The sequence below is a fragment of the Cebus imitator genome, unplaced genomic scaffold (assembly GCF_001604975.1).
Source record: "Cebus imitator isolate Cc_AM_T3 unplaced genomic scaffold, Cebus_imitator-1.0 Scaffold81, whole genome shotgun sequence".
Classification (NCBI taxonomy): domain Eukaryota; kingdom Metazoa; phylum Chordata; class Mammalia; order Primates; family Cebidae; genus Cebus; species Cebus imitator.
The window spans coordinates 3,226,116-3,251,302 of NW_016107396.1; the positions used below are offsets into that span (position 1 = coordinate 3,226,116).

A 25,187-nucleotide genomic window follows, 5' to 3' on the forward strand; every position below is an offset into this window, starting at 1 on the left:
CCTCAATCAGCTTGATCCTATAGGTTTGTTTTAGATCAATACGTTAATCAAAGTAACAAAGAGGGGGAAATGCTTAGCTACTCAGTAGTAAATGCCTGTTTTATAACACATCAAAGGTGCCAATAAAACATTAAGGGAGAATAAATACTAACTTTTTTCCATATGATAGCACCAAAAATACGGTTGTTAATCACAGAATCATTTGCAGCATTTTCAGCAAAGTAAAACAGAACCCCCAAATAGCCCCACCTCCCAAAGAGTATTCTCATACACATTCACCTCTATTCACATTGAAAACATCATTTGACACACTGAAATGCATTCAATGTGTTCATGGTTAAAATACATCATATGTAGTCAAACAAAAATGGTGTGTGTATAACATTGTTTCTTTAAAAAAATCCAAGGTTTAGAGTGCCCTGAAAGGTTTACCCTTCATTTTTCTATGTGCATGCATAGGCTAGTATATAAGCCTTCTTCTCTTTTACGAAAATGATATGGATAGTCTAACGACAGATAATGAATTAGAGAATCGCAAACTGTCTCAATATAATTTTGAATAAGGTCCAACTTGGCAGCATATTAATGCTCTACAATCTCGTACTAGAGTGCTTGCATACTAGGCATGGCCAGAGAATTAATTTTTAAAATATACATAAGTGGATTTTAAATAGAACTAAATGTCTGGCCAGCACAGAACATGGTAAGAGATGCTAGAGGAAGTGTACTGCATTTTGTGATTCCTCAAGGGCAGCAAGAGGTTTAATTTATGAAAGTTTTCAAGGTTTTACATAAAAGGAAGAATGTAAAGTCCAACTATTATCATCAGTTTCTCAACCTGCAAGTGTTAACATCACAAATAAAAGGATGAAAGAGTGAGAATCCATTGGAAAATTCAAAAGTTTTTCTGTATAATTTGCAGTACATATACACAATAATTTGAAGAGTATTAACAAATGTGTTATAATGCTCTGGATTTATTCTTCTAAATATTAATGGAATTATTTTTACTTTTAGATTGAAAATTTTTTTTGGAATAAACTGTGCATGCAATTGCTAGATTATTCAAATCCTTGCTTTCATGTTGCAATTATGTTCCATTAATTTCCTTAAACTTGTTTTCCTGCACATGTTTGCATTCAAAGTTCTGATGGGTCAAATAACTTTTTACACATGGACACATATACATACACACATTCACATATACACATACATACACATACATAATTTTTTAAATGTTACTTTTGAATCACTAGCTAAGGTCAACTGCCTAAGAGGTTGGTAGTTGGCCGGGTGCAGTGGCTCACACCTGTAATCCCAGCACTTTGGGGGGCTGAGGTAGGTGGATCATGAGGTCAGGAGATCGAGACCATCTGGGCCAACATGGTGAAACCCCATCTCTACTAAAACACAAAAAATTAGCCAGGCGTAGTGGCGTGTGCCTGTAATCCCAGCTACTCAGGAGGCTGAGGCAGGGGAATCACTTGAACCAAGGAGGCAGAGATTGCAGTGAGCTGAGATCGTACCACTGCACTCCAGCCTGGCGACAGAGCGAGACTTTGTCTCAAAGAAAAAAAAAGATGTTGTCTAAACTGCTTTGGATATTTTTCTAGTCTAGATTTGACTGCACCCTGTGATACCACTCTTACTTTCACATATTACTGAACACCATAACCATAGTAAGAGACTTGATCTACATTATGGTCATCTTCCAATATCTTACTTTAAGAATTAATGTATCAATATCACTAGCGTCTCTTACAGTACAGAAGATGTACATTGCAATTTCAACTTAAAATATATTCTTTTGCTTCATCAATATATTTTCTGTATTACCAAAAGATCACAATTTTGTACCAAGTGGACCAATTCTTATTAAAAACTTAAAGTGTCTAAATTTTCAAAAGTAAGTGCATACCATACATTGCCCCTTTTAAATTCTGGATGATCAAGATTGTATTCACTGTCTTGACTTCCTCTTGCTTATAATCTGTTGTATAGGTTATTTCATTTATATGGTAATGTGCAAAAGTCATCATTCACATGCATTTTATTCTTAGTATTGATTATATGAGTACTTCAGTACTAAGACGTCAAGAATCCTACAAGCTCCATGATAAGAAAGAAGTTCAAAAAATTAGCATGAAGACCCTATGCAATCAACCTCCCTGGCATAGTTTTAGTATACTAAACATGCAAAACTCATCCCTTCTTAGTGCCTTCTTGTATCCAGTTGTGTTTACCTAAAATGAGCTTCTCCTCAATACTTTTAGAGACTGGGTCCTTGTCACCCATCAGCTTTCAGTTTAAGTGCTTCTTAGTGTGCCCATTCCCAGGATGCTGTCCAGGTTTCCACATTCCCTGCAGCAGAACGTTTCCTTCATAGCACCATAGATTTTGGAATGACTTAGTACTTGGCTCATCTATTTACTGACTACCTCTCCAACTGAAAGGTAAGCTCTTAGCGGGTGGGAACTCTGTCTGTTTTGTTCACCATATTATATCCCACTCCTAGAATGATGCCTAATTTATACCGAATATTCTCCAATGTTGTTATACACAGGACCAAGCAACAATTTTCCTAACCAATATTGCCAACTTTATTACCATTCTACTTGCCTACTTTCTTTCGGATCATTCTCAGAAAAATATTTTGTTTTCATATCACTGCTTCTTAATCCCTCTCTACTTATCCAAAATAAATCCAGCTTTTGAGATTCAATTCCAACTCCATCTTCTCAATGACGCTCTCCTTGCCCATTCTAGCACATCATCTCTTTTCTAAGATTTTCAAAAACAATTATTATTACCACTATGCACAACTCTAATGGAAAGTGACTTTGCTAGGTGCTTGGCTATATCTATCTAATCTACATTAGATAGATAGATGAGAGGGGGCTAGGGCTCTGTCTTACTCTTTTTATCTTCATAGTGCCAGGCACAGTGTCTGGCAAATTGTTGTGAGTCAAAGATGTTGGGTGATTGGCTGATACAATGATAATCAAACCAATGATCCCTTGCAAGTTCTAAAGCCTATTCGAGGATTTACAATAGTGCTCATACTGACCATATGCCCGGTACAATGCTTGCCAGCAAATGTGGTTGGCTGGGCAGTTTTCTGGGCATTTTTAAGAAGCTCAGAGGAAGCTGGTGCTCAAGAGCTACAGTTGAATGCTTGGGAGAAGAGCTGAGCATGAAGATCTGCAGTCCCAACTACACTGCTTTCTTGTCACTGGCCTCAAAGTAATTCAAACTCAGCCTTTGATTACACACCAAGTTCTACGCTGGTGGTGTGTGAGTGGGAATAACAGGCAGAAAGAGGGTAGGAAGACTCTTTAGGGCCAGCAGAGTGCTTACTGAAGACGATACCTTCCTTCTGCACACAGAAGAGCTTCCTCTCTAAACTATGTTCCAGAAGAGGAGAAGATGTGAGGCTCCCAGTACCAAAAGCATCAACTTAATGGGGGCTAGCACTCTAAAGGATGAATTACACACAGTCAGGCTCAGCAGTATGTCAGAATTACTTGTATTTTTTACATTTTCTTAACTTTTAAGTTCAGAGGTACAAGCGCAGGATGTGCAGGTTTGTTGTATAAGTAAATGGGCGTCATTGGGGTTTGTTGCACAGATTATTACATCACCCAGGCATTAAGCCCAGTACCCATGAGTTATTCTTCCTGATTCTCTCCCTCCTCTCACCCTGCCCACCCTCCACCCCCTGGTAGGCCCCAGTGTGCACTGTTCCCTTCTATATGTCCATGTGTTCTCATCATTTAACTTCCATTTATAAGTGGGACATGCAGTATTTGATTTTCTGTTCCTGTGTTAGTTTGCTAAGGGTAATGCCCTCCAGCTCCATCCATGTCCCTGCTAAGGACATAAACTCATTCTTTTTTATGGCTGCATAGTATTCCATGGTGTATATGTGCCACATTTTCTTTATCTAGTCTATCACTGATGGGCACTTATGTTGATTCCATGTCTTTGCTATTGTGAATAGTTACACCAGATTTCTATGCATGTTTGCAAAGGCTTACAGCACTCTTGTGTGTCTCATTTATTCTTCCTGCATTTAGAGATATATAGAAGGCATGATCCCCCTTTTTACACAGATGAAAATGAAGGTACGAGGAGGTTAAGTGACTTATATGAACTTGAACACACAGGGAATTGGAGACAAAACACACATTTTTTGGTCTCACAGAGTTACATTTTGTTTGCACCCAAAACTGTTTTGCATTTGACTAACATCCAGAGAGAGTAGTAAAATACACGAAAAACTGGAGCATTCTTGGTGAGTGGAGGACATTGCTCCAGCTAATATACACTTTAAGTGTCTAAGTTTTGGCTTTCAGTAAATTAACACATTTCAAAATCATATCAGAACATCATCTAGATATATTTTAAAATTCCATGTCTCATTACCCAGTAATTACGTTGAAGACTCACCCTTGTCAAAGCTACCCATGAGAGACCTCATAAAGAAGGCTATGATAAATGCACTATCACCTATGGGTAGCGATGATAGATAGTGGTATCATTGTGAAAGCAAAATTCACAAAAATCAACCTCATCCAGGACAGGCTATTGATAATGTTACAAATGAATGCTAAATACTACATGATAGGAACTCTCTGTCTGATTCAGTTTGGCTCTTTCTGTGTTTTATTAAATTACCATCTCCATCTCTTTGTCATCCTTCTTCTTACTCACTATTATCTTGTCCTTTGAGTATTTGACAAATAACTTCTCATTTATCCTAATATGTTGTACAATCTTCCTTTCATTCTCTATCTTTGATTTTCTCATTTTAACATCCCCTTACCTCTGTTCTCCAATCTTTCCAGTGTTCCTTTGTAAATGATGCCTCACACAGTATCTTGTATCTCTCTTACCTTTGATTATCTTTTTTTTATATTGACATTCATTCAACTAGGTTTTCTTTACCCCGTCTCTTTTTCTTTTTTCTTTTTTAGAGTATTTATATCTAGGCAGCATGCATTACCATAAGGCACACATTAATTTACTTCTGAACAATGTAGCTGTTACTTTCCTGCTTTAGCCCAAGCAGTTCTTACTGTGCCTCTTAAAATCTGCACATAATTTTCTTGGTTGGATATTACCAGTGTCTTTCATTTTCTGCCTTCCTTATGTTAAAACTAGAATCTAATGAAGCAAACCTAACTACTGAATAGATAACATTGCTTAGATGCCATCCACCTTTGCATTTGTGGACTCAAAAGGTTTCCTGCTCAAATTAAATTTCAGATCAAATCATTTATATGATATTCTCAAGGGTCATCTTCCAATATTACCAGCTCCGTATGTCTAAATGGCAGTGAGGCACTCCTCAGGCTGTTAGGAACTGTTAGGACCAACAACACACAGGAAAAGGGGGAGCAGCCAGCTGACCCCACAGAGTGACAATGAGCCAATTCCATGTGGAATTTCTTCCTAAATATTTCAGGTGCCAATTTTAAAAGTTCTAAACCAAAAAATATGACTTTTTTATGACACACACATATATATATGTATCTTAAAAATATAAAAGGAGAAATAAAAAACATTGTTAGCAACTGAAATCTTTTAAAAACTATCAATAAAACCTTGTAAACTTACAATACTGGCACTTAAATCATTTAAAAACTGGTTTCATCCTTTTTGAAATCCTTCATTTTCATTAAATTTGGTATTCAATAGGCAATAAAATACGGTATAAGTGAAATGAAATTTTGATATTTTATATAGTTCAGTCTGTTACATAGAATTCTCCTCATTTAGAATATAAACAGTTAAGAGATGTTTATCAATAAAAACAAAGTATTCAACAATTTAATTATAACTATATGCCTGATTTAATGCATTTTAAAGTATGCAAAATCAATGTTTATTTTGGGTTTGTCTACCTTTCATCTTGTTGTTCAAATGCTATTAAAATTATTCACAATTAATTAATTAAACAAATATTGATTCAACTCCTATTATGTGCATAATATTGGTGATACTCTGATAAGAAACAAAAAGGCTTCTTACTCATTTGGAGTCAATAGTCTGGCGGACTAGAGGGTTATGTGTCAAATGATCACATAGATAAATTTATAATTACAAACTGGAGGAAAAAAGTGATGTAAGATAAGAACAGGAGGAATCCCAGCACCCCTGTGATGGCCCAGAGGGCTTTCATGAGCTGAGATTTGAGAGGTAAATTGGAGTTAATAGAAATTAACAAAATGTAGGGAGAGGTAGGTTACCTTTAAGGGAAAATAAATATGTGGCAATGCTTTATGGTAGGACAAGGTGGCTGGGGGACAGGACAGCTGGCGTGCAGATGGCCAGGGGCGCAAGTGGTGGGAGATGTGGCCAAGGGGAGAATTTTGGTCTTTATCCTAAGAGCCTGAAGGAAGTCAGGGGAAGAATTTGTAAGCACTTCGACCACATATTCACATTTGGAATAGCAAACATTCATTCAGGCGATGTTGCAGAGAACAGATTTGGAGAACAACAACAGTAAAAGCAGAGAGACCAGCTAAAAAACAAATGTGGTAATCCCAGACTATGCAACATGAGATTGGATGAGAGTGGGGTAGCGGAGACGAACGCTATACATGGAAGCGGACGCCCAGTGTGTGGTAATGAGTTGGAAAAGCAGGAGCATGACGAGGAAGAAAGAGTCACCAACGATTCATAGGTTTCTGGCTTGTATGCTCAGTCCGTGGGGGCCCCGGTGACCAGACCACGAGTAGTGGGGAAAGATGAGAGAGAAATAGAGAATAGTTCCTGGTGGGAGAGCACTGCATGTCATCCTGAACAAAGTGGAAAGTCATAGTACAATTTAAGGAAGAGAATGGCATGATAAGATTTGTAATTTAGATTGTTTAATCTGCCATATAGATAATAACTGGTTGGAGCTGGATAAGGCTTACGAAGAGCCACCATAGAAGGGAACTGAATTGGAAGACAGGTGAAAGAGGGAGTAGAGTGAAGAGCAACCTGCTAATGTCTCTTTGGGAGACCGGGCATATACTGGAGGAGAAAACAGAGATGGTCTAAACAGGAGAAACTATGGGCTTTAAGAGGAAGTGATGAGTTTAGTTTGAGATGTCCGATCCTTAGTAAGGCATATACGGCCAAAGCAGGAGAATGAAGTCAGCCTTGAAAATACAGATTTATGAATTAACAGCTCATACATGGCAATTGAAGACCAAAGAAAGAGTTATAGAGTGAGAGGAAACATGGACTGAGGCCTAGATCCCAAGGAACACCAACTTTGAAGGGATGATGAGAGAAAGAGCCTTAGAATGAAAGGTTGGAGAATTAAGAGAAAAACAGAGAGAGGAGAGTATGTCAAGAAAAAAGGAAAGATCAAAGCTGGCAATTGCTGCAGAGATTTCAAGTAAAATTAATAAAGCATCCGGTGGATTTAGTTACCAGATTATCATTGGTTATCTTACAAAAAACAGTTTCAGTAGTGGGCTGGGAGTGAAAATTCAGACAGCAGTGGAGTGAGAAATAAATACAGACTTGTCTCCAAGTCTTCAAAAATTTTGGCTCTGAAAAAAGAAAGGAGCTAAGGTCAATAGCTATAGAGGTACGTAGAGTCATCATCAAAAAGCATCTCAATATTCCACACATATTGTAGGGCAGTTCGAAATATGTTTAACATGATTCTCATACTTGAGGAACTTGAGTTCTTCTGATGAGTAAGAGAAAATGGCAACAAATCAAAATGCATTGAAAGAGATATATGATTATGTAGTGTTTTCTTACTTTATATTTATATATTAATTAAAACATATCAAAATACATTTTAAATGTGAGTTATTCGGAGGAATAATATCCTCTTTACCCAGGGATATTAGGGAATTAGATTTCTCCATTAAAAAAAAAAATGAACATAGGCTAGGCGTGGTAGCTCACACATGTAACCCTAGCACTTTGGGAGGCCAAGGTAGGCGGATCACCTGAGGTTGGGAGTTTAAGACCAGTCTGACCAACAAGGAGAAACCCAGTCTCAACTAAAAATACAAAATTAGCCAGGTATGGTGGTGCATGCCTGTAATCCCAGCTACTCAACAGTACGAGGCAGGAGAATTGCTTGAACCCAGGAGGCGGAGGTTGCAGTGAGCCAAGATCGCACCATCGCACTCCAGCCTGGGCAACAAGAGCAAAACTCTGTCTAAAAAAAAAAGGAATATAAAATACAAAAGTCCTTAAAGAAGAGAGGGCAGCTCCTACAGCAGTCATGCAGGATCAGCCTTGCCACGTGTGGAGCAACAGAAATTCTCCTTTATTGCCAGTGGGAATGCAAACTAGCAACAACCATTTGGAAAACATTTTGGCAATTTCTTTCAAAACTCAATACACTCTTACCATACAATTCAGCAATCATGCTCCCTCAGCTTCACCCAAATAGGTTGAAAACTTATGTCCACACAAAAGTCTGCACAAAGATGTTTACAGCAACTTGATTCATACTGCCAAAATTTGGAAGCAACCAGATGCCCTTTAGTAGGGGAATTAATAAACTGTGAAATGTCTGGACAATGAAATAATATTCAGCACTACAAAGAAATGAGCTAGAAAGCCATGAAAAAATATGGGGAAACCTTAAGTGCACATTACCAAGGGAAAGAAGCCAATATGAAAAAGCACCATACTGTATGATTCCAGCTATATATTCCAAAAAAGGCAAAACTATGAATGTAGTTAAAATATGAGTGGTTGCCAGGGGTCAAGGAGGAGGGAGGTATGAGTAGGTGAAGTATGGAGGATTTTTTAGTGAGTGAAACTTTTCTATACTGTAATACAATGGTGGACACATGTCATAATGCATTTGTCCAAACCCATAGAATGTACAACACCAAGAGCAAACCCTAATGTAAACTATGGACTTCAGGTGATGAGGAGGTATCAACTTAGGTTTACCAATTATAATAAATGTACCAGTCTGGTGGGGGAGGTTGACAGTGGGGACGGCTATGAGGACAGGGAGTAGATACGAGAACTCTCTGAACATTACACACAACTTTTCTTTCAACTTTAAACTGCTCTGAAAAATAAAGTCTGTTTAAAAAATGTAATGTGAGAGAATCTGCTGGAAAGATTAAAGAGTGTAGGCTGAGACATAATGAAGACTTGACACTCTTAAAGAAATACTTCTTGTGTCTCTAAGGTCAGATCATTAGACAATTCTAAACCAATGAGGGCAACAACTGTGCAGTTTTGCTCACACCTCTATCCCCAGTGTCTGTCATAATCCCTAGAACATGGGAGACCCCCAAAAAGTATTAGTTAAGTGAATGAATGAATGCATGAATGAAATGCCACTTATTACATGAATTTTTTTCTAATTACCCCAATCAGATGAAACTGTTCTATTATTACAAATTTCTCAAGAATTTCTTCCAATTTTATTTCATATTTTATTATATACTTGCATGCAGTTGTCTAATACACCTACACCTACCTATTGTCCTGCATACACCTAAATGCTGATGTACACACACACACACACACACACACACACACACCTGAAAGTTCTTTGAAGACAGAATAAGCCTCACTCATATTTTTCATCTACCAACACTTAACTTAGGCTTTGTATGTTATAAACATTTATGTGTGCTTGTTGAATTGATTTATTCTGCCATGACCTGTTAAAAAATTCTTATTTATTAGTAGCCACATAAAAATATGAATTCTTATATATTAAATTCATATGAGATAAATGCACTCAATTTAATCTAATGTCTGCATATATTTGGCAAGAAACGCCATGTTGTATCTCTACATTCTATATTGTTGCTATGAGATTCTGAAAAAGTGTTTAGTGTGCTATTGTAACTTCAGGGCCATTGTTTGGCATTATGTGCTCAGAAGCCTATTTGATTTCCCTGCGGAAATTTTCCTAAACCAACAGAAGGCTATGTAGGAAAAGTACTAGACCACTGGGAATCTTGAGGCTGGGTCCTGCTTAAGTCCCTGGGTTTAGCAAATTGTGTGGTCATTGTTAATTCAGTTCACTGTCATGGCCTGGTGCAGCTCTTCCTTAAAATACAAAATGGACTAGATAATCTCCCAGAATCTTCTAGCTCCAATGTTCTTTATCTTTTAAAGCTCTTAGATCATCAAATTAGATCCTTACTTTGCAGCCCAGTTTCTCACTTCATGCATATTTCTGGCCACAAGATGGCGGGCTTTATGTTGATTTCTTCATTCTCTAACAGCAGAAAGTTTTTAATGCCATTGCAGTTTTGAAAATTCAAAATTTCCAATTCCTTAAAAAGCCTGATAAATGCAACATGGACTTTACATTCTCACTTTTAAAAGTGTCTTCAGTGCTTTGGAGTCTCACAATAGAGACGATTTTCTCTTTTGCGTAAAACTGATTTACACTGTATTTCTATACGAATGCAAAAATCCCACGATGAGATTAAAGAGACCACAAGTATTTTCACTTGTTTTTCTTTCTCTTTACATAATTGAGGATAGTGTTTTTGGAAATCAGAACAGATAAAAGCTTCACCATGGAGGCTACTGAATAAAGTTCTCAAAATACACTGTCACTCTGGACTTTTTAGCCATTGTTCTTGATAATTTCCAGGTATCCCAAACTTTTCTGTGGGCTACTGATTTCTATTATTTGATTTGAAGCAGAAGTAGCAAGTCCCAATACATTTGTTTTATATACCAAATTGGCAATTAAGAAGAAGGCGACTGGCATTTCAGAGCTTCGAAGTAATTTTCCTTAATTTACATAATCCATCTGCCTTCAGAAGATTCAAAATTTTGCCAACTTACCCTGGTCAGCAGCTCGTTCATTTCGGTGACAAGTGTATTCAGATTGCCCTCTGCCAGCTGAATAAGCCTCTCTGGGGCTCGCTGAGGTGAGAGCAAGTGCTGAAAAAAATTCCATCACATTTTAGTAAATGACCTTGCAGTAACCAGTGTTTAACAGAACACATTTTTCTGTGTATACGGGGAACTTAGCCTTCTCACCTTCAAAGAAAAGAGAAGGAAACTATTTCAACTGGGCACTTACACATTGGGTGTCATGCCAAATATTCAGGTAAATAATAAAAATTGCAGTGATTTATTTAGAAATTACTATGTGCCAGGCTTTGTTTTGTTTTTTCATCTAATTCTCACATCTCTATGAGGGTTAAGTGTATTCCATTTCATAAGTGAGCAAACTGGCTTGAAGAGAGTTAAAAATGTGCAGGAGATCACACAGTCAGTAAGGGGTAAAGTTAAGATAAACTCCTCGTCTGGCTCATTTAAGGCTCCCATTCCAATTAACAGAGGTCACAGATAGCAGGTAAAAAAGAGAATGGCAGGTCTTGACATAAGGACCTGGCCTGATACTAACTAACTGGCCTGCCCTCGGTGTTGCTAGGAACTGGCCTGGCACTCACAGTGGGGCCATATTTTTTCCTATGAAATATAAAAAAATCTCATAGGACGCTAACATTAGACAAGATCATGTGGAGCCAGTGATGAATGAAACAAACAAACAAACAAAAATGAGACTACCCTTTAATGTCTAAGCACAGACAAAACCATAGCAGGTTTTGTGCAAACCACAAAACTACCCCAACCCCCCATTTCCTGGCTAATATGAGTGACCACTGCCTCCTTATAATCATAGCTTTATCCTCCCTCTCTCTAGATAGAATTCACAGAATACTCACAGAATTACTCCCATTTCCAAATAGTACCCAGTTGAGTGCTACCTGAAATTACCTAGTACAACCTCAAATGCTAGAAGTTATTCCTAACACCTTCTTACTGAGACAGCCCACAATTCCCCATGGTGTTCAATGTCCCTTGTTGCAACAAGTTAATAATCCCCACTTTGTTCCATCACATGTGTGTCCTTGATGGTCTTTGGCTGGAATTTGGGGAGCACTGACACAGTTAAATTGAGCAAAGAGGTAAAATAATATTTTAGAATATCAAAAGGTGATCCTCAGTATACAAATGTCAAATTAATGATGGAAGAAAAACAAAATACAGAATTAAGAAAGACTGGAATTTCAGGAAAATCCAGATCATCTGGATCAGTACCCAGCCAGAAGTGGATGGCTCACTGAATCCGTTGGCTTAGATGATGTTCAGCCTCTTCTATAGGAGCTCTTTATTTCATCATCCATTGCTTAAGTATTGGTTTTAAAATGTTTTATGTTCAACTAAAATGTTTTCTTTTCTAGTTTTATTTTTCTGTGTTCCCTCCATATACAAAAAAAATAATAACTGATCAGTATTCTTTTTATTAAAACTCTTTGCATCCCTGAATACTGAGACTACAAGGTAAACTCAGGTTCCTCTGCCTGGCTTTCAAGGTTGTCCTTCATATCACCCTGCCTTACTGAAGTCTCCGGCGTTATCTCTCACTAGCAGGTCTGACTTTTAATATCTGCCAGACAGGCCTAATTCACACCACTGCCTCCGCTCACATGGCTCTGTTAAGCACAGCTGCCTTCTCCCTGTGTCCTCACATGGCAGAGAGATCTCCAGATACCATTACATTGGGAGTCAGGGCTTGCTGTGCTCAGAATGTTTGTGTGCTTCCAATATTCATGTGTTGAAATCCTAGTCCCAATGTGATGATATCAGGAGGTGGAGCCTTTGAGAAGTGATTAAGTCATGAGAACGTAGGCTTTCTGATTGGGATTGGTGCCCTTATTAAGGAGACCCCAGAGAGCTAGCTATCCTTTCCCTCAGTATCCAGATATTAAATGTATTAAGTGTGAGGACATAGCAAGAAGTCTCCCTCTATGAAGAACAGGCCTTCACTAGACGTTGAACCTGCTGGTACCCTGATCTTAGGCTTCCCAGCCTCAGAATTGTGAGAAATACATTTCTACTGTTTATAAGCTAATCAGTTAGCAGCTCCAACGGACTATGATAGACCTTCAACATGAATTTCAGGGAAATATAAATATTCAGACCCTGATAACTTTTTTATTTCTTGGAGTTTCTGTGAAAGCTATGTATGGTAATCCATGTAAGACTTCAGTCAATTGCCTAGCTTTTCAATAAATGTTAGTTATTCTTGGTGTCATCATTGTTGTTTTCTTCTTCTGAAAAATAGGGATAATAATACCTACCTTAAAGGTTATGGTCAGAATTAAAGAATACATTCCCTGAAAGAGTATCTACCAATGCCTAGTGAATAAATCTTAGATGCCTTCCTCTAGAGCAATCAATACTCCTCTGACTATTAAAATTGGATCTGCTCTTCAAATTCCAACAGAAATTACACTCTCAGTAATGGTACATTCCCTGGTTACTCTGAACCTTACTGATTTCTCCAGTATTTGTACTCTAGCGTACTTTGAATGTTTGTAAAACACATGGTGATTATGTATTTTTGCTAATTGCTTGACTATTGTTTAATGATTATTTTTAAAGCACATGGAATCTACAGTTCCTAAGGATAGTGAAGATACTAAAAGAATCATGAAATCCCCAGGGAACAAAGTGCAACGCTGAGGCATTCTGTAATTTCTCAATAAATATCTGATAAGAGGCTGAAAGTAAGTTGACACCTTTCATCTTTTTCATCAGGTGAAACAACCCCGAGTTCCTTAATGTTTTCTTCTACCATTAACTACCAAAAGCTCTAACCACATTTTAGAACAGTGTTTATCAAACTAATGCTTGTTGAAGAACTTTTAAGGCTCTATTAGTTCTCTAGTACAAGTTTCTAATCATGTGTTTTCATTTTGATGATAACCTTAGGTATTAATGTAAGTATTTCTGGATGCCAGGCTAGGCAGCTGAGAAATGAATATGGCCACCTGATCTCAGTGACTATATTTGCTTGTGTGTTTGACCCTTTGGCAAGCTGAGCACATAATTCACATAAACTTGTCAAGTGATGCCCATGTGTCATTTCAGGACCCTTTGCAGGGGGCTCTCTGGTTCAAATGTAGTAAGGTAGGAGAACTGAGTTCACCTCTGGTGGAAGAACTGTGTGGAAATAGTCAACATTCTATTCTTGTTGCAAGCAGCATTTCCATTCAGCCAAACTCATGTTACTTTATATTAATGTTTTTAATTTGAATTTTATTGGTTTTGTAAGGATTAATTTGTCTTGATTTTATAGAGCTATAAGTACAAAGGGTTCATACCTGATTTTATGTTTGCACATATTTCAGAAACATAATAAAACTGATTTAGGCCAGACACTGGGGGGTACATGAGACACTTTTCCCTTAATAGAAATCTGTATATTATAGTTCTTGAGTTTGAAAAACATTGGTTAGTAAAGTCTCTGAATTTCCGTAACAGTTGTGTCCCTTATTTGAGGCTGCGGGAAGAACATTTACCAATTACAGCCAATACAACTTGTGAAGCATCTGCCACCTTGTCCCTGGCCCTTACTATTACTGCTCCAACCTACCTTTAGCTCCTGAGTCATGTTTTCAAGACCATACAGTATTTTATATGGCGCAGGCAGCGGGCCAGTGAGGTTGATGCTCATGGCCATCTGCTCCAGGCGAGCCAGGTCACCCAGGAGAAGACCAGTGCACTCATCTCCACAGACTGTGAACGGGAAGCGACAAAGAGCAGTTACTTCAAAGAATTCAGCTCTGAAATATTTTATGGTCCAAGGATAATTCTGTGGAAGATGAAGCTACTCATCTCAGAATGTTAATGCTATCAAAGGGATGATGGTTGAAAAGAGATAAGAGCAACAACAAAACAGCAGATACGCGTGTCACCCAGAACTTGAATCACAGGTGATAATATAAACTGAGGGACAAAAGAGGAGGAGCAAATAGATTTGGGGAGAAAAACTGTATTGCATAAGTACTGAAGATTTCCTTTAAGGCATAGACTATAACATTAAAAATGCTCCCCCTCCCCAAATCCCTACACGAGCAATCTAAAGGAACCTGTCCAGAGGGAATAAAAGATGCTCCTGAGTCTAAATGTGCTGTGCCTCATTAGATTACACTGGAGAAAATCGCAGGATTGACCTCCACATGCTTCATGTAGTACACATTCAAAAAGTGCATACATTTTTAGCTTGATATCTATTGAGTAGAATTAAAAAAAAAATCAAATGAAGGCCGGGCACCATGGCACACGTCTGTAATCCCAGCACTTTGGGAGGCTGAGGCGTGTGGATCACCCGAGGTCAGGAGCTCAAGACCAGCCTGACCAACATGGTAAAACCCTGTATCTACTAAAAATACAAAAATTAGCCCAGCGTGGTTGTGGGTGCCTGTAGTCCCAGCTACTCAGGAGGCTGAGGCGGGAGACTCGCTTGAACTGGGGAGGCAGAGGTTGCAGTGAGCTGAGATAGTGCCACTGCACTCCAGCATGAATGACAGAGCAAGACTCCACCTCAAAAACAAACAAAACCAAAATCAAAGTCAAAAGAAAAATAACCTTTCCTTTTGTAATTAGTGTTTTTTCTTATAATATTTATTCACTTATTTATTTGCCAACTCTTCCTCTTTATCCCTTCAGTCTCTTGCTACCCATGATTAGATGCAGTCTCACAAATCCCTACCTTGATGATTAACCTATTTCAGTCTTAAAGATAAATAATTCCTAAGGGCCAGAAAAACTGTATTCTTTAAGTAGCTAAGAATGTTAATATGCTACCAGATATGGTCTGGCTCTGCGTGCTCATCCAAATCTCATGTTGAAATGTAATCCCTAACGGTGGATATGGGGCCTGGTGGGAGGTGTTGAATCTCTGGAGTGGTTTCTAATGGCTTAGCACCATTCCCTTAGTGCTGTTCTCATGACAGAGTTCTCATGAGACCTCGTTATTTAAAAGTATGTGCCACCTCCAGGCCCCACTTCCTCCTGCTCCTGCCCATGTGAAGATGCCTGCTCTGGCTTTGCTTTCTGCCATGAGTAAAATTTCCCTGAGGCCACCCCAGCCATGCTTCCTGTTGGAAGCATAATGGAACCATGAGCCAATTAAACCTCCTTTCTTTATAAATTATCCAGTCTCAGGCATTTCTTTATAGCAATGTGAGAATGGACAAATATACTAACTATAATATTTTTGGCCATCAAAGAGGTACTATTCAAATTTGGTGGTAGGGGCCAGGATTGGTGGTGGAATTGGGGGAGAGAAAAATGGATTGTTGTCTCTTCATTATGGAATAAATCTCATAAATAGTAGTATAATTTCTAAAATTAACATATATTGATTCTTTTGGCAGATTTAAAAAACATGCATATTTTTAGTTTTGCATTGCAGAGTTATGAGGTGTATCTTCATGCCAAGGAGCAGAAACTGCCACATGTATAATATGCCCTCATGTATACAGTTATAATTTCTTAACATTCTGCAGATAGAGGTATCAATGCTATATACATGTTAGAATAGAGGAAAATACATAGCATGGAAAATACTGAGAATTGGAGCAGCTTTGGATCATGCCCAAACTTGGCAAGAATTCAATTAGTTCTCTAAATAGCGGTCCCCTGAGCTGCTTAATGGAGAGAAAACCATTAACTGGTGCTTGTAAACAAAGAGAAGGAGGACGGAGGGTGATTTTTTGATAGGACAGCGGCTAGAGGTGAGTTACAATATCACTTCACAGGGATTAAGCCGCCCTGGCAGGGCTTTTAATAAATCAGCTCCTTGCAGGTGACACCTGCAACTGTAGAGCGTCACCTGCAGGGGCTTTGCAAGCTCCTGATGCTTTACAAGCTGAGTGAACAAAGAGGATTTGGAGGCAAGAGCAGAAGTCTGGAACTAGGGCTGTATCTCTTACTCTTCTCCCAGCCAGAATGAAAGAGAATTTGCACTGCATGGACACCAAGTAAAAAGAAGAGATTATTTTGGCTTGGTAGCCCCATTCAATGCAAAGCTTCAACAGACCTGTCTAGATTAAACAATTACAGAAAACACAACACAGAACTCAATTAAGTGCCAAATTGACCATGTCTAAACACAAAGTTCCGCAGTCTGGTCCTCAAGCTTTAGTGGGCCTCAGAATCACCTGTAGGACTTTCGGGAATTCCGGAGGGCTGGGCCACATCCCCAGTGTTTCTGAACCAGGGCAAATGGCTCAGAGACAGGCAGATCACTTTTGATGGGCAGATCAACTCCCACTATGGGAGGCTTGAGATGGGTAGAGGTCAGGAGTTTGAGACCAGCCTGGCCAACATGGTGAAACCCCATTTCTACTGAAAATACAAAAATTAGCCAGGTATGCTGGCATGTGCCTGTAGTGCCAGCTACTCAGGAGGCTGAGGCAGGAGTATCTCTTGAAACTAAGAAGTAGAGGCTGCAGTGAGCCTAGATCATGCCATTGCACTCCAGCCTGGGTGACAGAGCGAGACTCCCTTTCAAAAAAAAAAAAAAAAAAAAAACTTGCTGTTAATACTCCTTTGCCACACCTCCCATTAAGAGGTGAAGTCTATTTCCCTTTCCCTTGAATCTGGGTTGGCTTTGCAACATACTCTGACCAACAGAATGTGGCAGAGGAACATACTGAATTTTGCAGTTTCTGCTTTCACAGTCTTGGACCTCTGCTGCCTTGAGAACAATCCCAGGCTAGCCTCCTTGAGGAAGGGAGGCAACGTGAGAGACGGAAGGGCAATTGAGCCTCCAGCTTCGGCTTGAGGCCACTGGGAGCCCCTAGGCACGACAGTGGAAGATCTGTTCAACTGAGCTCAGCCCAAATTGCCAACCTACAGAACCATGAAGATGTATGCACTAGTTGTTTTAAGCTACTAAACTTTGGAATGTATAACTGATACAATAGATAACTGATACACTTCTTCAAGTTTTGCACATGTGATTCAGATCAGAGCCTTTCAAGTTGGAATTCGTAGGTTAAAAACAAGCATTAGTAACCATTTAAATTTTCTTAGGAATTATGAAGAATAGGAAGGTTCCTTTCCCACTAAGCCCAAGCTGATCATTGTTTTAAAAGTTCCATTTGACTCCTAGTGAAGGTGTATTTTTGGCAGATGTTCCTAGGATGTAAGCAAGTAATTTGCTCCTTTTTCAACCTCTAAGATCTTGAAAGACACTTGATAATGATAACAGGATGTTTCACCATGCTTTCTAGGGCAGTGTGTGCCTTTCATAGCAAACACTAAATTATTCTTTAATTTATTTATGGAATGTAATCTACCTATTTCCAAGAAGTAATTGAGTCAGTTTGTTGATAATAGCATGGCTAGTTACTCCTTACTAGATGGTTCCAGAAATTTCCAGGGAAAGTACCTATAGTTTTCTCAGTTTTTACTTCATACAAGAATAAACCTGGGACTGGAATGCAGAACCAGATCTGATGTACTGTTATGTGCTACAGAGTAAATTGGTGCACTAGAATGCCAAGAGGCATGATGAATACTGATTTTTCTCTCATTTATTCTATCCCCTGCCCATCTGTTTTGGTTTCTCATCTTCAGTTGTTGAAATGAAAATGTATTTAATTGCTCTGTCAAGGGCTCACACATTCCATTTTATGTCTCTGTGTCCAAAGGTTCATTATTATCCCATGTCTTATGGTCTCTGTATTTGCTTTTTGGAGAACAAAGTACAAACACATTTCCATAAATGAAAGGTAAGTTTTATAGTATGCTCCAAGTAATATACTAACATCTGTCTGAATGGGTCAGAAAGACTTATGAATATGACAGCCATGGGAATTTTTTCAAAGCTTCTGTACAAGTCTAGCTCATGAAGTTATAAGGTAAACACATGGGGAAATGTGCCCTTTACATAATGGTTTGCTATTTTATTCTGACACAGAATATTTCACTTACACCAGGAGCTACTTTTATTTGCCCTCAAAAAGTCCAAAGTGTCTGGTAACAAATATTGGAAATGGAATGCAAATTAAAACCAAATTTAATTCACTATAATAGGGAAGATCTGAAAAATGTGTAGAGACAGGGAATATTCACATTGTGTAAACAACTGTTCTTTGATAAAGTGCAGTAACGGCTCAGTGTAAATTAACACCTGTCTTACAATCAGGACCTCAAAGAACCTCTCCAAATCCATTCGCCAAATTTAGCAGTACAGATGAGGTTACAAAGTAAAATCCTGCCTGAAAAGCACAGGAGCAAAAGCAAATATTTCAAGACCATGATTATATTTTACATGACTAAATGTTTCTGAGGCTTTGCCTATAAAAGTGTCAGGATAAATTTGTGTCTAATATTAACAAACGCAATACTGAATTCAGATTGTTATAGCTGGGCACATGTAAGGGGCAAATCATGCAGCCAGGATTACAGATCTTTCTGTTAGCAATTAGTACAAAATATTGCATTTCTAATAGGGTTCCCCATGCATAATAACTACTGGCTTACTGTCACAAAAAAAATCACAGGCTGCATCCAAACCAAGGAAGCTAAAGCTAAAATGAGGACACTGAGTGTTTTTGAAAGGGCCAAAGCTATTAACGAATTTTAGGTAGAGATACATAAATTCTATGCTCTAATCAAACAGGAATAAAATGAGTAAATATACGTTTTTAACAAAAGATAAAATTACGTGTTAATGTGTGTATTTTAAATTAACTCTTCTAGATGAATGCCATCGATGGTTCCCTAGATCTGAATTTCACATTTCTCACTCTCCCTTATCCCCTTCAAAAAAGAAACTTTTACATTAGCATATATTTAGGGCTTATTAAAATATATTTAGTTATTCTATTTTAAAATAAATATCTTCTAAAATAAAAATTTGTTTTTAGAATCATTAACAATGCCTTTTAACCTTTCATTTCTTTTAATAGAGAGGGAAGCTGCAGACTTCAGCTGAGACTGGTGAATTTGCTGATGTGCTAAGTTATGATATATATGTTTTATATATATATAGAATATATATGAAAAACAATATGGTTTAAAGATGGTGTAGCTCTTCAAAACTCTAATGGAAACTTTCAAAATACTATAAATAATAACGAGATAATAGTTTTTATCTACACAACAGTCACTACATGACAGGCAACGTATTACATTTTGCTATCATTATCTCACTTAATATTTATAGAAATTCTATGAGGTAAGTACTATTCATCTCCTCATTTTACAGATGAGAAAAATAGTCACAACCAGGGTGTTTAAGAATCTATAAATAATGCATGTGAAGGACTTAAAGAGAAATGTAAGGTGGCCATAAAAGTGGTTTTCAGTGACTTGAAGACCCTAGAATTAGAGATAATAATAGAAAACTGAAAGTCAGCCTAAACTAAAGGAAATATTTCATCAGAAACTGATGAGTTGCACAAAATATCAGGTCTTTAGGGAAAAAGTGGTCATATAATAATGATGATGATAACAACGCCTAGAATTTATTGAGTACCTATCATGCTTAGATACTTCACAAACATGTATGTAGGATTTTACATCCATTTTACAGAAGATGAAAATGCGGTTTAGGAAATTAAATAATGTCACACAAATTGCAAGCTAGGATTCAAACCTCCTGTAGCCACTTCATAACACCATGCTTCCTTGCATTAGGATACTGTGTTTCAGGGATGTCACAGAAAAAGAGGAGGCTAGACCAGTTTACTCATTTCTTCTAACTCCGAGATTATGTGATTCTATTGTCTTTCAAGGCCAATGAAACCTCCTGGGCTTTGCCAGAGTAGAAATTGTAATCAAAGCAGAGTTTAGTTTACTCTTAAAATAAAACTCGCTGAAAACAAAGACAACAGTGATCAGCTTTCTCTATCCGACAATTCAACTGTGCAACTCCTTAATCTGCTAACAGAACAGCCTCCTCAGTAATATACAAACCACTGAGACTGATCACTAACAACTAGGAAAATCATAGAGAAACTCAGGGATGGTTGCCATTCCACACATTGTTAACCTGGACCAATGCTAAGGTAGAAAACAAGAAACTCAAATATCTTTTACTAACAAAACAAATGAGTAGAAGGTGCACACAAGGTGAACCGAAAATGTTTGTATAGATTGCCTAACCCCTGGATGCAAACAACACGACATAGCTTAGTGTTACAGAAAACTACAACATACATGCTGTCTTTTAAATAAGAACTTACTGGAGGAGCAGTGAGTAGGAGCAGAGAGAGGATGACATTTAGCGGGTACAACAAAGTTTTGGATCAATAATCAGTCTCTGGAGATCAATTGATATTTATCATCATTTTTTAGAATAGGAAAGTCCTGTTTTTCTTACAGTAACAACCACATTCTATTTTGTTTCTGTTCCCATACATGGGAGAAATAACTGCCATTAGTAACCATCTTTGGTTATAAATGTACAATAGTGTTCTAGTGGTAATATAATAGTCTCTGCATTATTGTGATCAGATCTTTTGTGACAACTGGCTATTAAAAACAACAATGTTGATTATGTCTCTGTGGAATAGTAACAAAGTAGGATAAAACTTCAGACTTCAGGTTTCACCAAGTGGCTGGAAGTTGCCTATTTTACAGAGTTAAGGTAAATTACCACATTCATCTCAGGTTGCAAGTAGAAAACAAACTTTGTGATCACTTTGCAAATTGGAAAACAAAGTGTATGTTTTATTTAAAAAACTATATGTTAGCATTTAAATAGGTTGTGACTATAAACAATTAAAGCTCATATTTCACAAATACCTTACTGTGCAGTGATTAAAAATAGGCAACATCAATTTGATATTTATAAAATGCTATTTCAGGCACTTTTTATGAAGTAATATCTTGCCAACAGATACTAATTTTAATTTCTGTTCTCTAGGAGAGTCATATATTTTACTATGTCACTCATAATCTATTTTAAACATCAAATGAGTTATTCTGTGTTACTTATATGAGTTTACAGAAAATAGGATATGAACAAATCCAAGTTTTGTGTTTCACAATACTAAACTTTACTGTTAAGCAAATAATGGCTTCTTTGTGCATTAAGTTTCTTGAAGGCAGGCTGGTTGTTCTCATTTTATAAAATGACATATGAACTATGAGTGAGAGTTGAAAGAGGAGGACGGATTTGTATTAATTTATCAAGAAGAAATCTACGGCCGGGCGCGTGGCTCATGCCTATAATCCCAGCACTTTGGGAGGCCAAGGCAGGTGGATCATGAGGTCAAGAGATCGAGACCATCCTGGTCAACATGGTGAAACCCCATCTCTACTAAAAATATAAAAATTAGCTGGGCATGGTGGCATGCACCTGTAGTCCCAGCTACTCAGGAGGCTGAGGCAGGAGAATTGCCTGAACCCAGGAGGCAGAGGTTGCAGTGAGCTGAGATCTCACCATTGCACTCCAGCCTGGGTAACAAGAGTGAAGCTCTGTCTCAAAAAGAAAAAAAAAAGAAGAAGAAATCTTAATTTGGGAGATTAATAAAATATCTCTTTAGAACTCACCAACATACATAACATTGTAAAGCTGTCCCAAGTAATTCCTTTTAGAAAAAAAAAAAAAAAAAGCCTGTGAAGTTAATCTGGGCACCCAGCTAGTGTCTTTTCTTCTACATAGAAGACAGTCTCTACTTGACAATCTCTGATGAAAATGAATCTACCATAAATGCCATAATGTTTTAAATCTTAGAGGAGTCTCAATGGTTAGCAGAAAAGAATATGTCATTATTGGGCTTTTATATACTTAACATTTCTCATTTTCTAATTTTAGCTTCTTCGATAATTATTTTTAATCTAGGTAGAACGGGCTCTAAACATGGAAGCATTAAATGAATAAAGGGCTGAATTCATTAGTGTTGAATACATTGGCTAAGCCATGTTTGCTTTCTCTGTTTTGTATCAGTAGCCAGCATAAAGGTTAAGAAAATAAGATTTGTAAGACTGACCCATGTTCAAATCACAGATTTACTGAAAAGTCACCGAGAAATGACTGACCCTACCTAAATTAAGTTTTTTTTTTTAATCACACATTGGGGATGACAGGGAATGGGAATGTTACAAGAATGAAAAGAACCGCATATAAAATGCTTAACAGAGTGCCCAGCAAATGGTAAGTCAAGGTGAGCCTCTAAATAAAATTACTATTATGATGAACCTCTGTGTCATAAAAGGGACTTTAGAGAATGCCTGGAATCTAAAGATGAATAAATTGCTTAGTTATGCCCAGGAACCGACTCTGCTTGGTGGGGCTGAATTTAGGTCACTAACTATGAGAGGCTGTGATGTCTAAATAGTTCCTAATGTGGGCACAGATTATTTGTGTAAATTCTTCATGATAGTAGTGAAAATGAACATATAAAAGGCCTGTGTGCTATAAAAAATTCCGTTCTGGATCCAGTAAAATCTGGACCCACTCACTGGCAACTATCCCTGGAAGCTATAAATACCTTTTAGGGACCTTGGTGGTCAAGGGAAGTGCTTTCACAATTCCTGTATTGGCTTTGTTTTGCCTGATCTCTTCAGCAGAATTTTATATCCTTTGTGAAATAAGAGCCTAATCTAAATTGATAGTGAGTACACAGATTCCTTTCACCAATATGCAAATTACATGAGATAATGCGATGATCCGGCTTAGGCCATTTATCATGCATTTCTTTCTATACAAATCCATGATGTGGACCAGTCTAAATTATATTCCCCAGGGAAGTAACTAAAAGAAGCAAAATTAACTCTTGTACAATACATGCTACTAAACTGAGTATTTACTCATTCTAAGTAATAGGAGAAAGTTTACTTTCTGTAGTCAGAGCCATATTAACAACAGGCACTGCAGACATTTTCTTACTACATATGAATTCTCTTGCTGGAGCCGAGCTACCTCCCTTACTCTCACCCCCAGGCCTTATACAATTCCACCACAATCACATGTGCTAAGCCAGGTCCCGCAGATCAAACACACCAGGTGAATCCATTTTTCGGTCTCTCACATTAATTTTGCTTAAGGATACAGAAATATATTGAAAGGAGAATTGAGAATAAGTCAGAGTTACATCCTCACTTGGTGTCTTTTTTTTATCTCATTTCAGAACTAGGAGTAGAAACTGAATCCTGGGAAAGGCTAAGATCGTAGAATCACGGCATATTTTTCCATAACTGGAGAAATTTCAGAAGAAAAGATATAAAGTCTAAAGACACTCTGTGTAACAATTCTTAGAGTTAACTTAATGAAAGGTGAAGAGAAAACATTCCTAGAATTAAGTGGAAATCACTAACGCTTAAGAGCAGTATATGGAAAATCTATACAGCATAATTATAAGAGAATTAATTGTGCTTTAGAAAAAGGGTCTAGTTATCAAAAACAATTTTATAATTTAATAATTTTTTCTGGAAGAAAAATTGCTATTATTTAATCCTCTAAAATAATATAAACACTTCTAGTCCATCAACTGAACTAAATACCATGTATAACCCCGGCAAATACATCTCCTTGTGGGACAAGAATAAAGCAAACAGGCATTATAAAACTGGTGGAGCTTTGTAACTGGAGGATTGGCCCTTTTGTTAATATCACATGGGACATGTGGAGATTAGAAACTCACATATGTGACAGGGAAAAGATGAGTTAAGATTTCTAATGATAAATGTATTCAAAATGATAAAAAAGCATAGATCATCAACAATAACAATGAAAACTTAAAGCCATTGTTGTTGATGGGCAGAATGTCAATTCTCTTTAAAAAAAAAAGTTCCAAAAATAATCCCATTATATTATCTTCCCCCTAGTTTAATGTGGTATTGTTTAATTTTTGTGCTTAACAATAATATGATCTTTTTATTTCAAGTTTGCTTCTGGATAATTAATAAAAGTGATGATTAATAATTCAATGACTGTTTCATGTTTACATTAAGAATATCTACATATTATCTAGTTAATTATGTGCATGTTAATAATTTATTTAACTTGAAAGCAATATTATAATATACTTTGGTAGTTTACTTCTTTAATTAACATTAAAATATATCATTATACTTGGGAAGAATGAGTGGGCATATACTAACAACTAAATATGACAATATGAAAAGTATTTGATAGTACATTTAATCTCTCCCCTCCCACCTACCTTCACATTTATTTTCAGTGTAATACATTTTCATTAAAGATAATTAAAATACAAACAAAAAATGGTTTTGAAATCTATTTTCACAAATAACACCCAATCTTAACTTTTTAGTGTATTTTTTTTTTTTTTTTTGAGACGGAGTTTCGCTCTTGTTACCCAGGCTGGAGTGCAATGGCGCAATCTCGGCTCACGGCAACCTCCGCCTCCCGGGTTCAGGCAATTCTCCTGCCTCAGCCTCCTGAG

The 25,187-nt window shown here is 37.4% G+C and overlaps 1 protein-coding gene across 1 annotated transcript in view; it reads right to left on the reverse strand.

Moving 5' to 3' along the window:
* The window catches only part of LAMA2 (laminin subunit alpha 2), a 621,613-nt gene that overhangs the window by 141,263 nt on the left and 455,163 nt on the right, over window positions 1-25,187 (reverse strand). The window contains exons 32-33 of the mRNA XM_017533228.2: window positions 14,408-14,550; window positions 10,801-10,899 (exon numbers count right to left, since the gene is read on the reverse strand). Of these exons, the coding sequence (XP_017388717.1) occupies window positions 10,801-10,899; window positions 14,408-14,550 (242 nt within the window). The remainder of the gene's footprint in view (window positions 1-10,800; window positions 10,900-14,407; window positions 14,551-25,187) is intronic.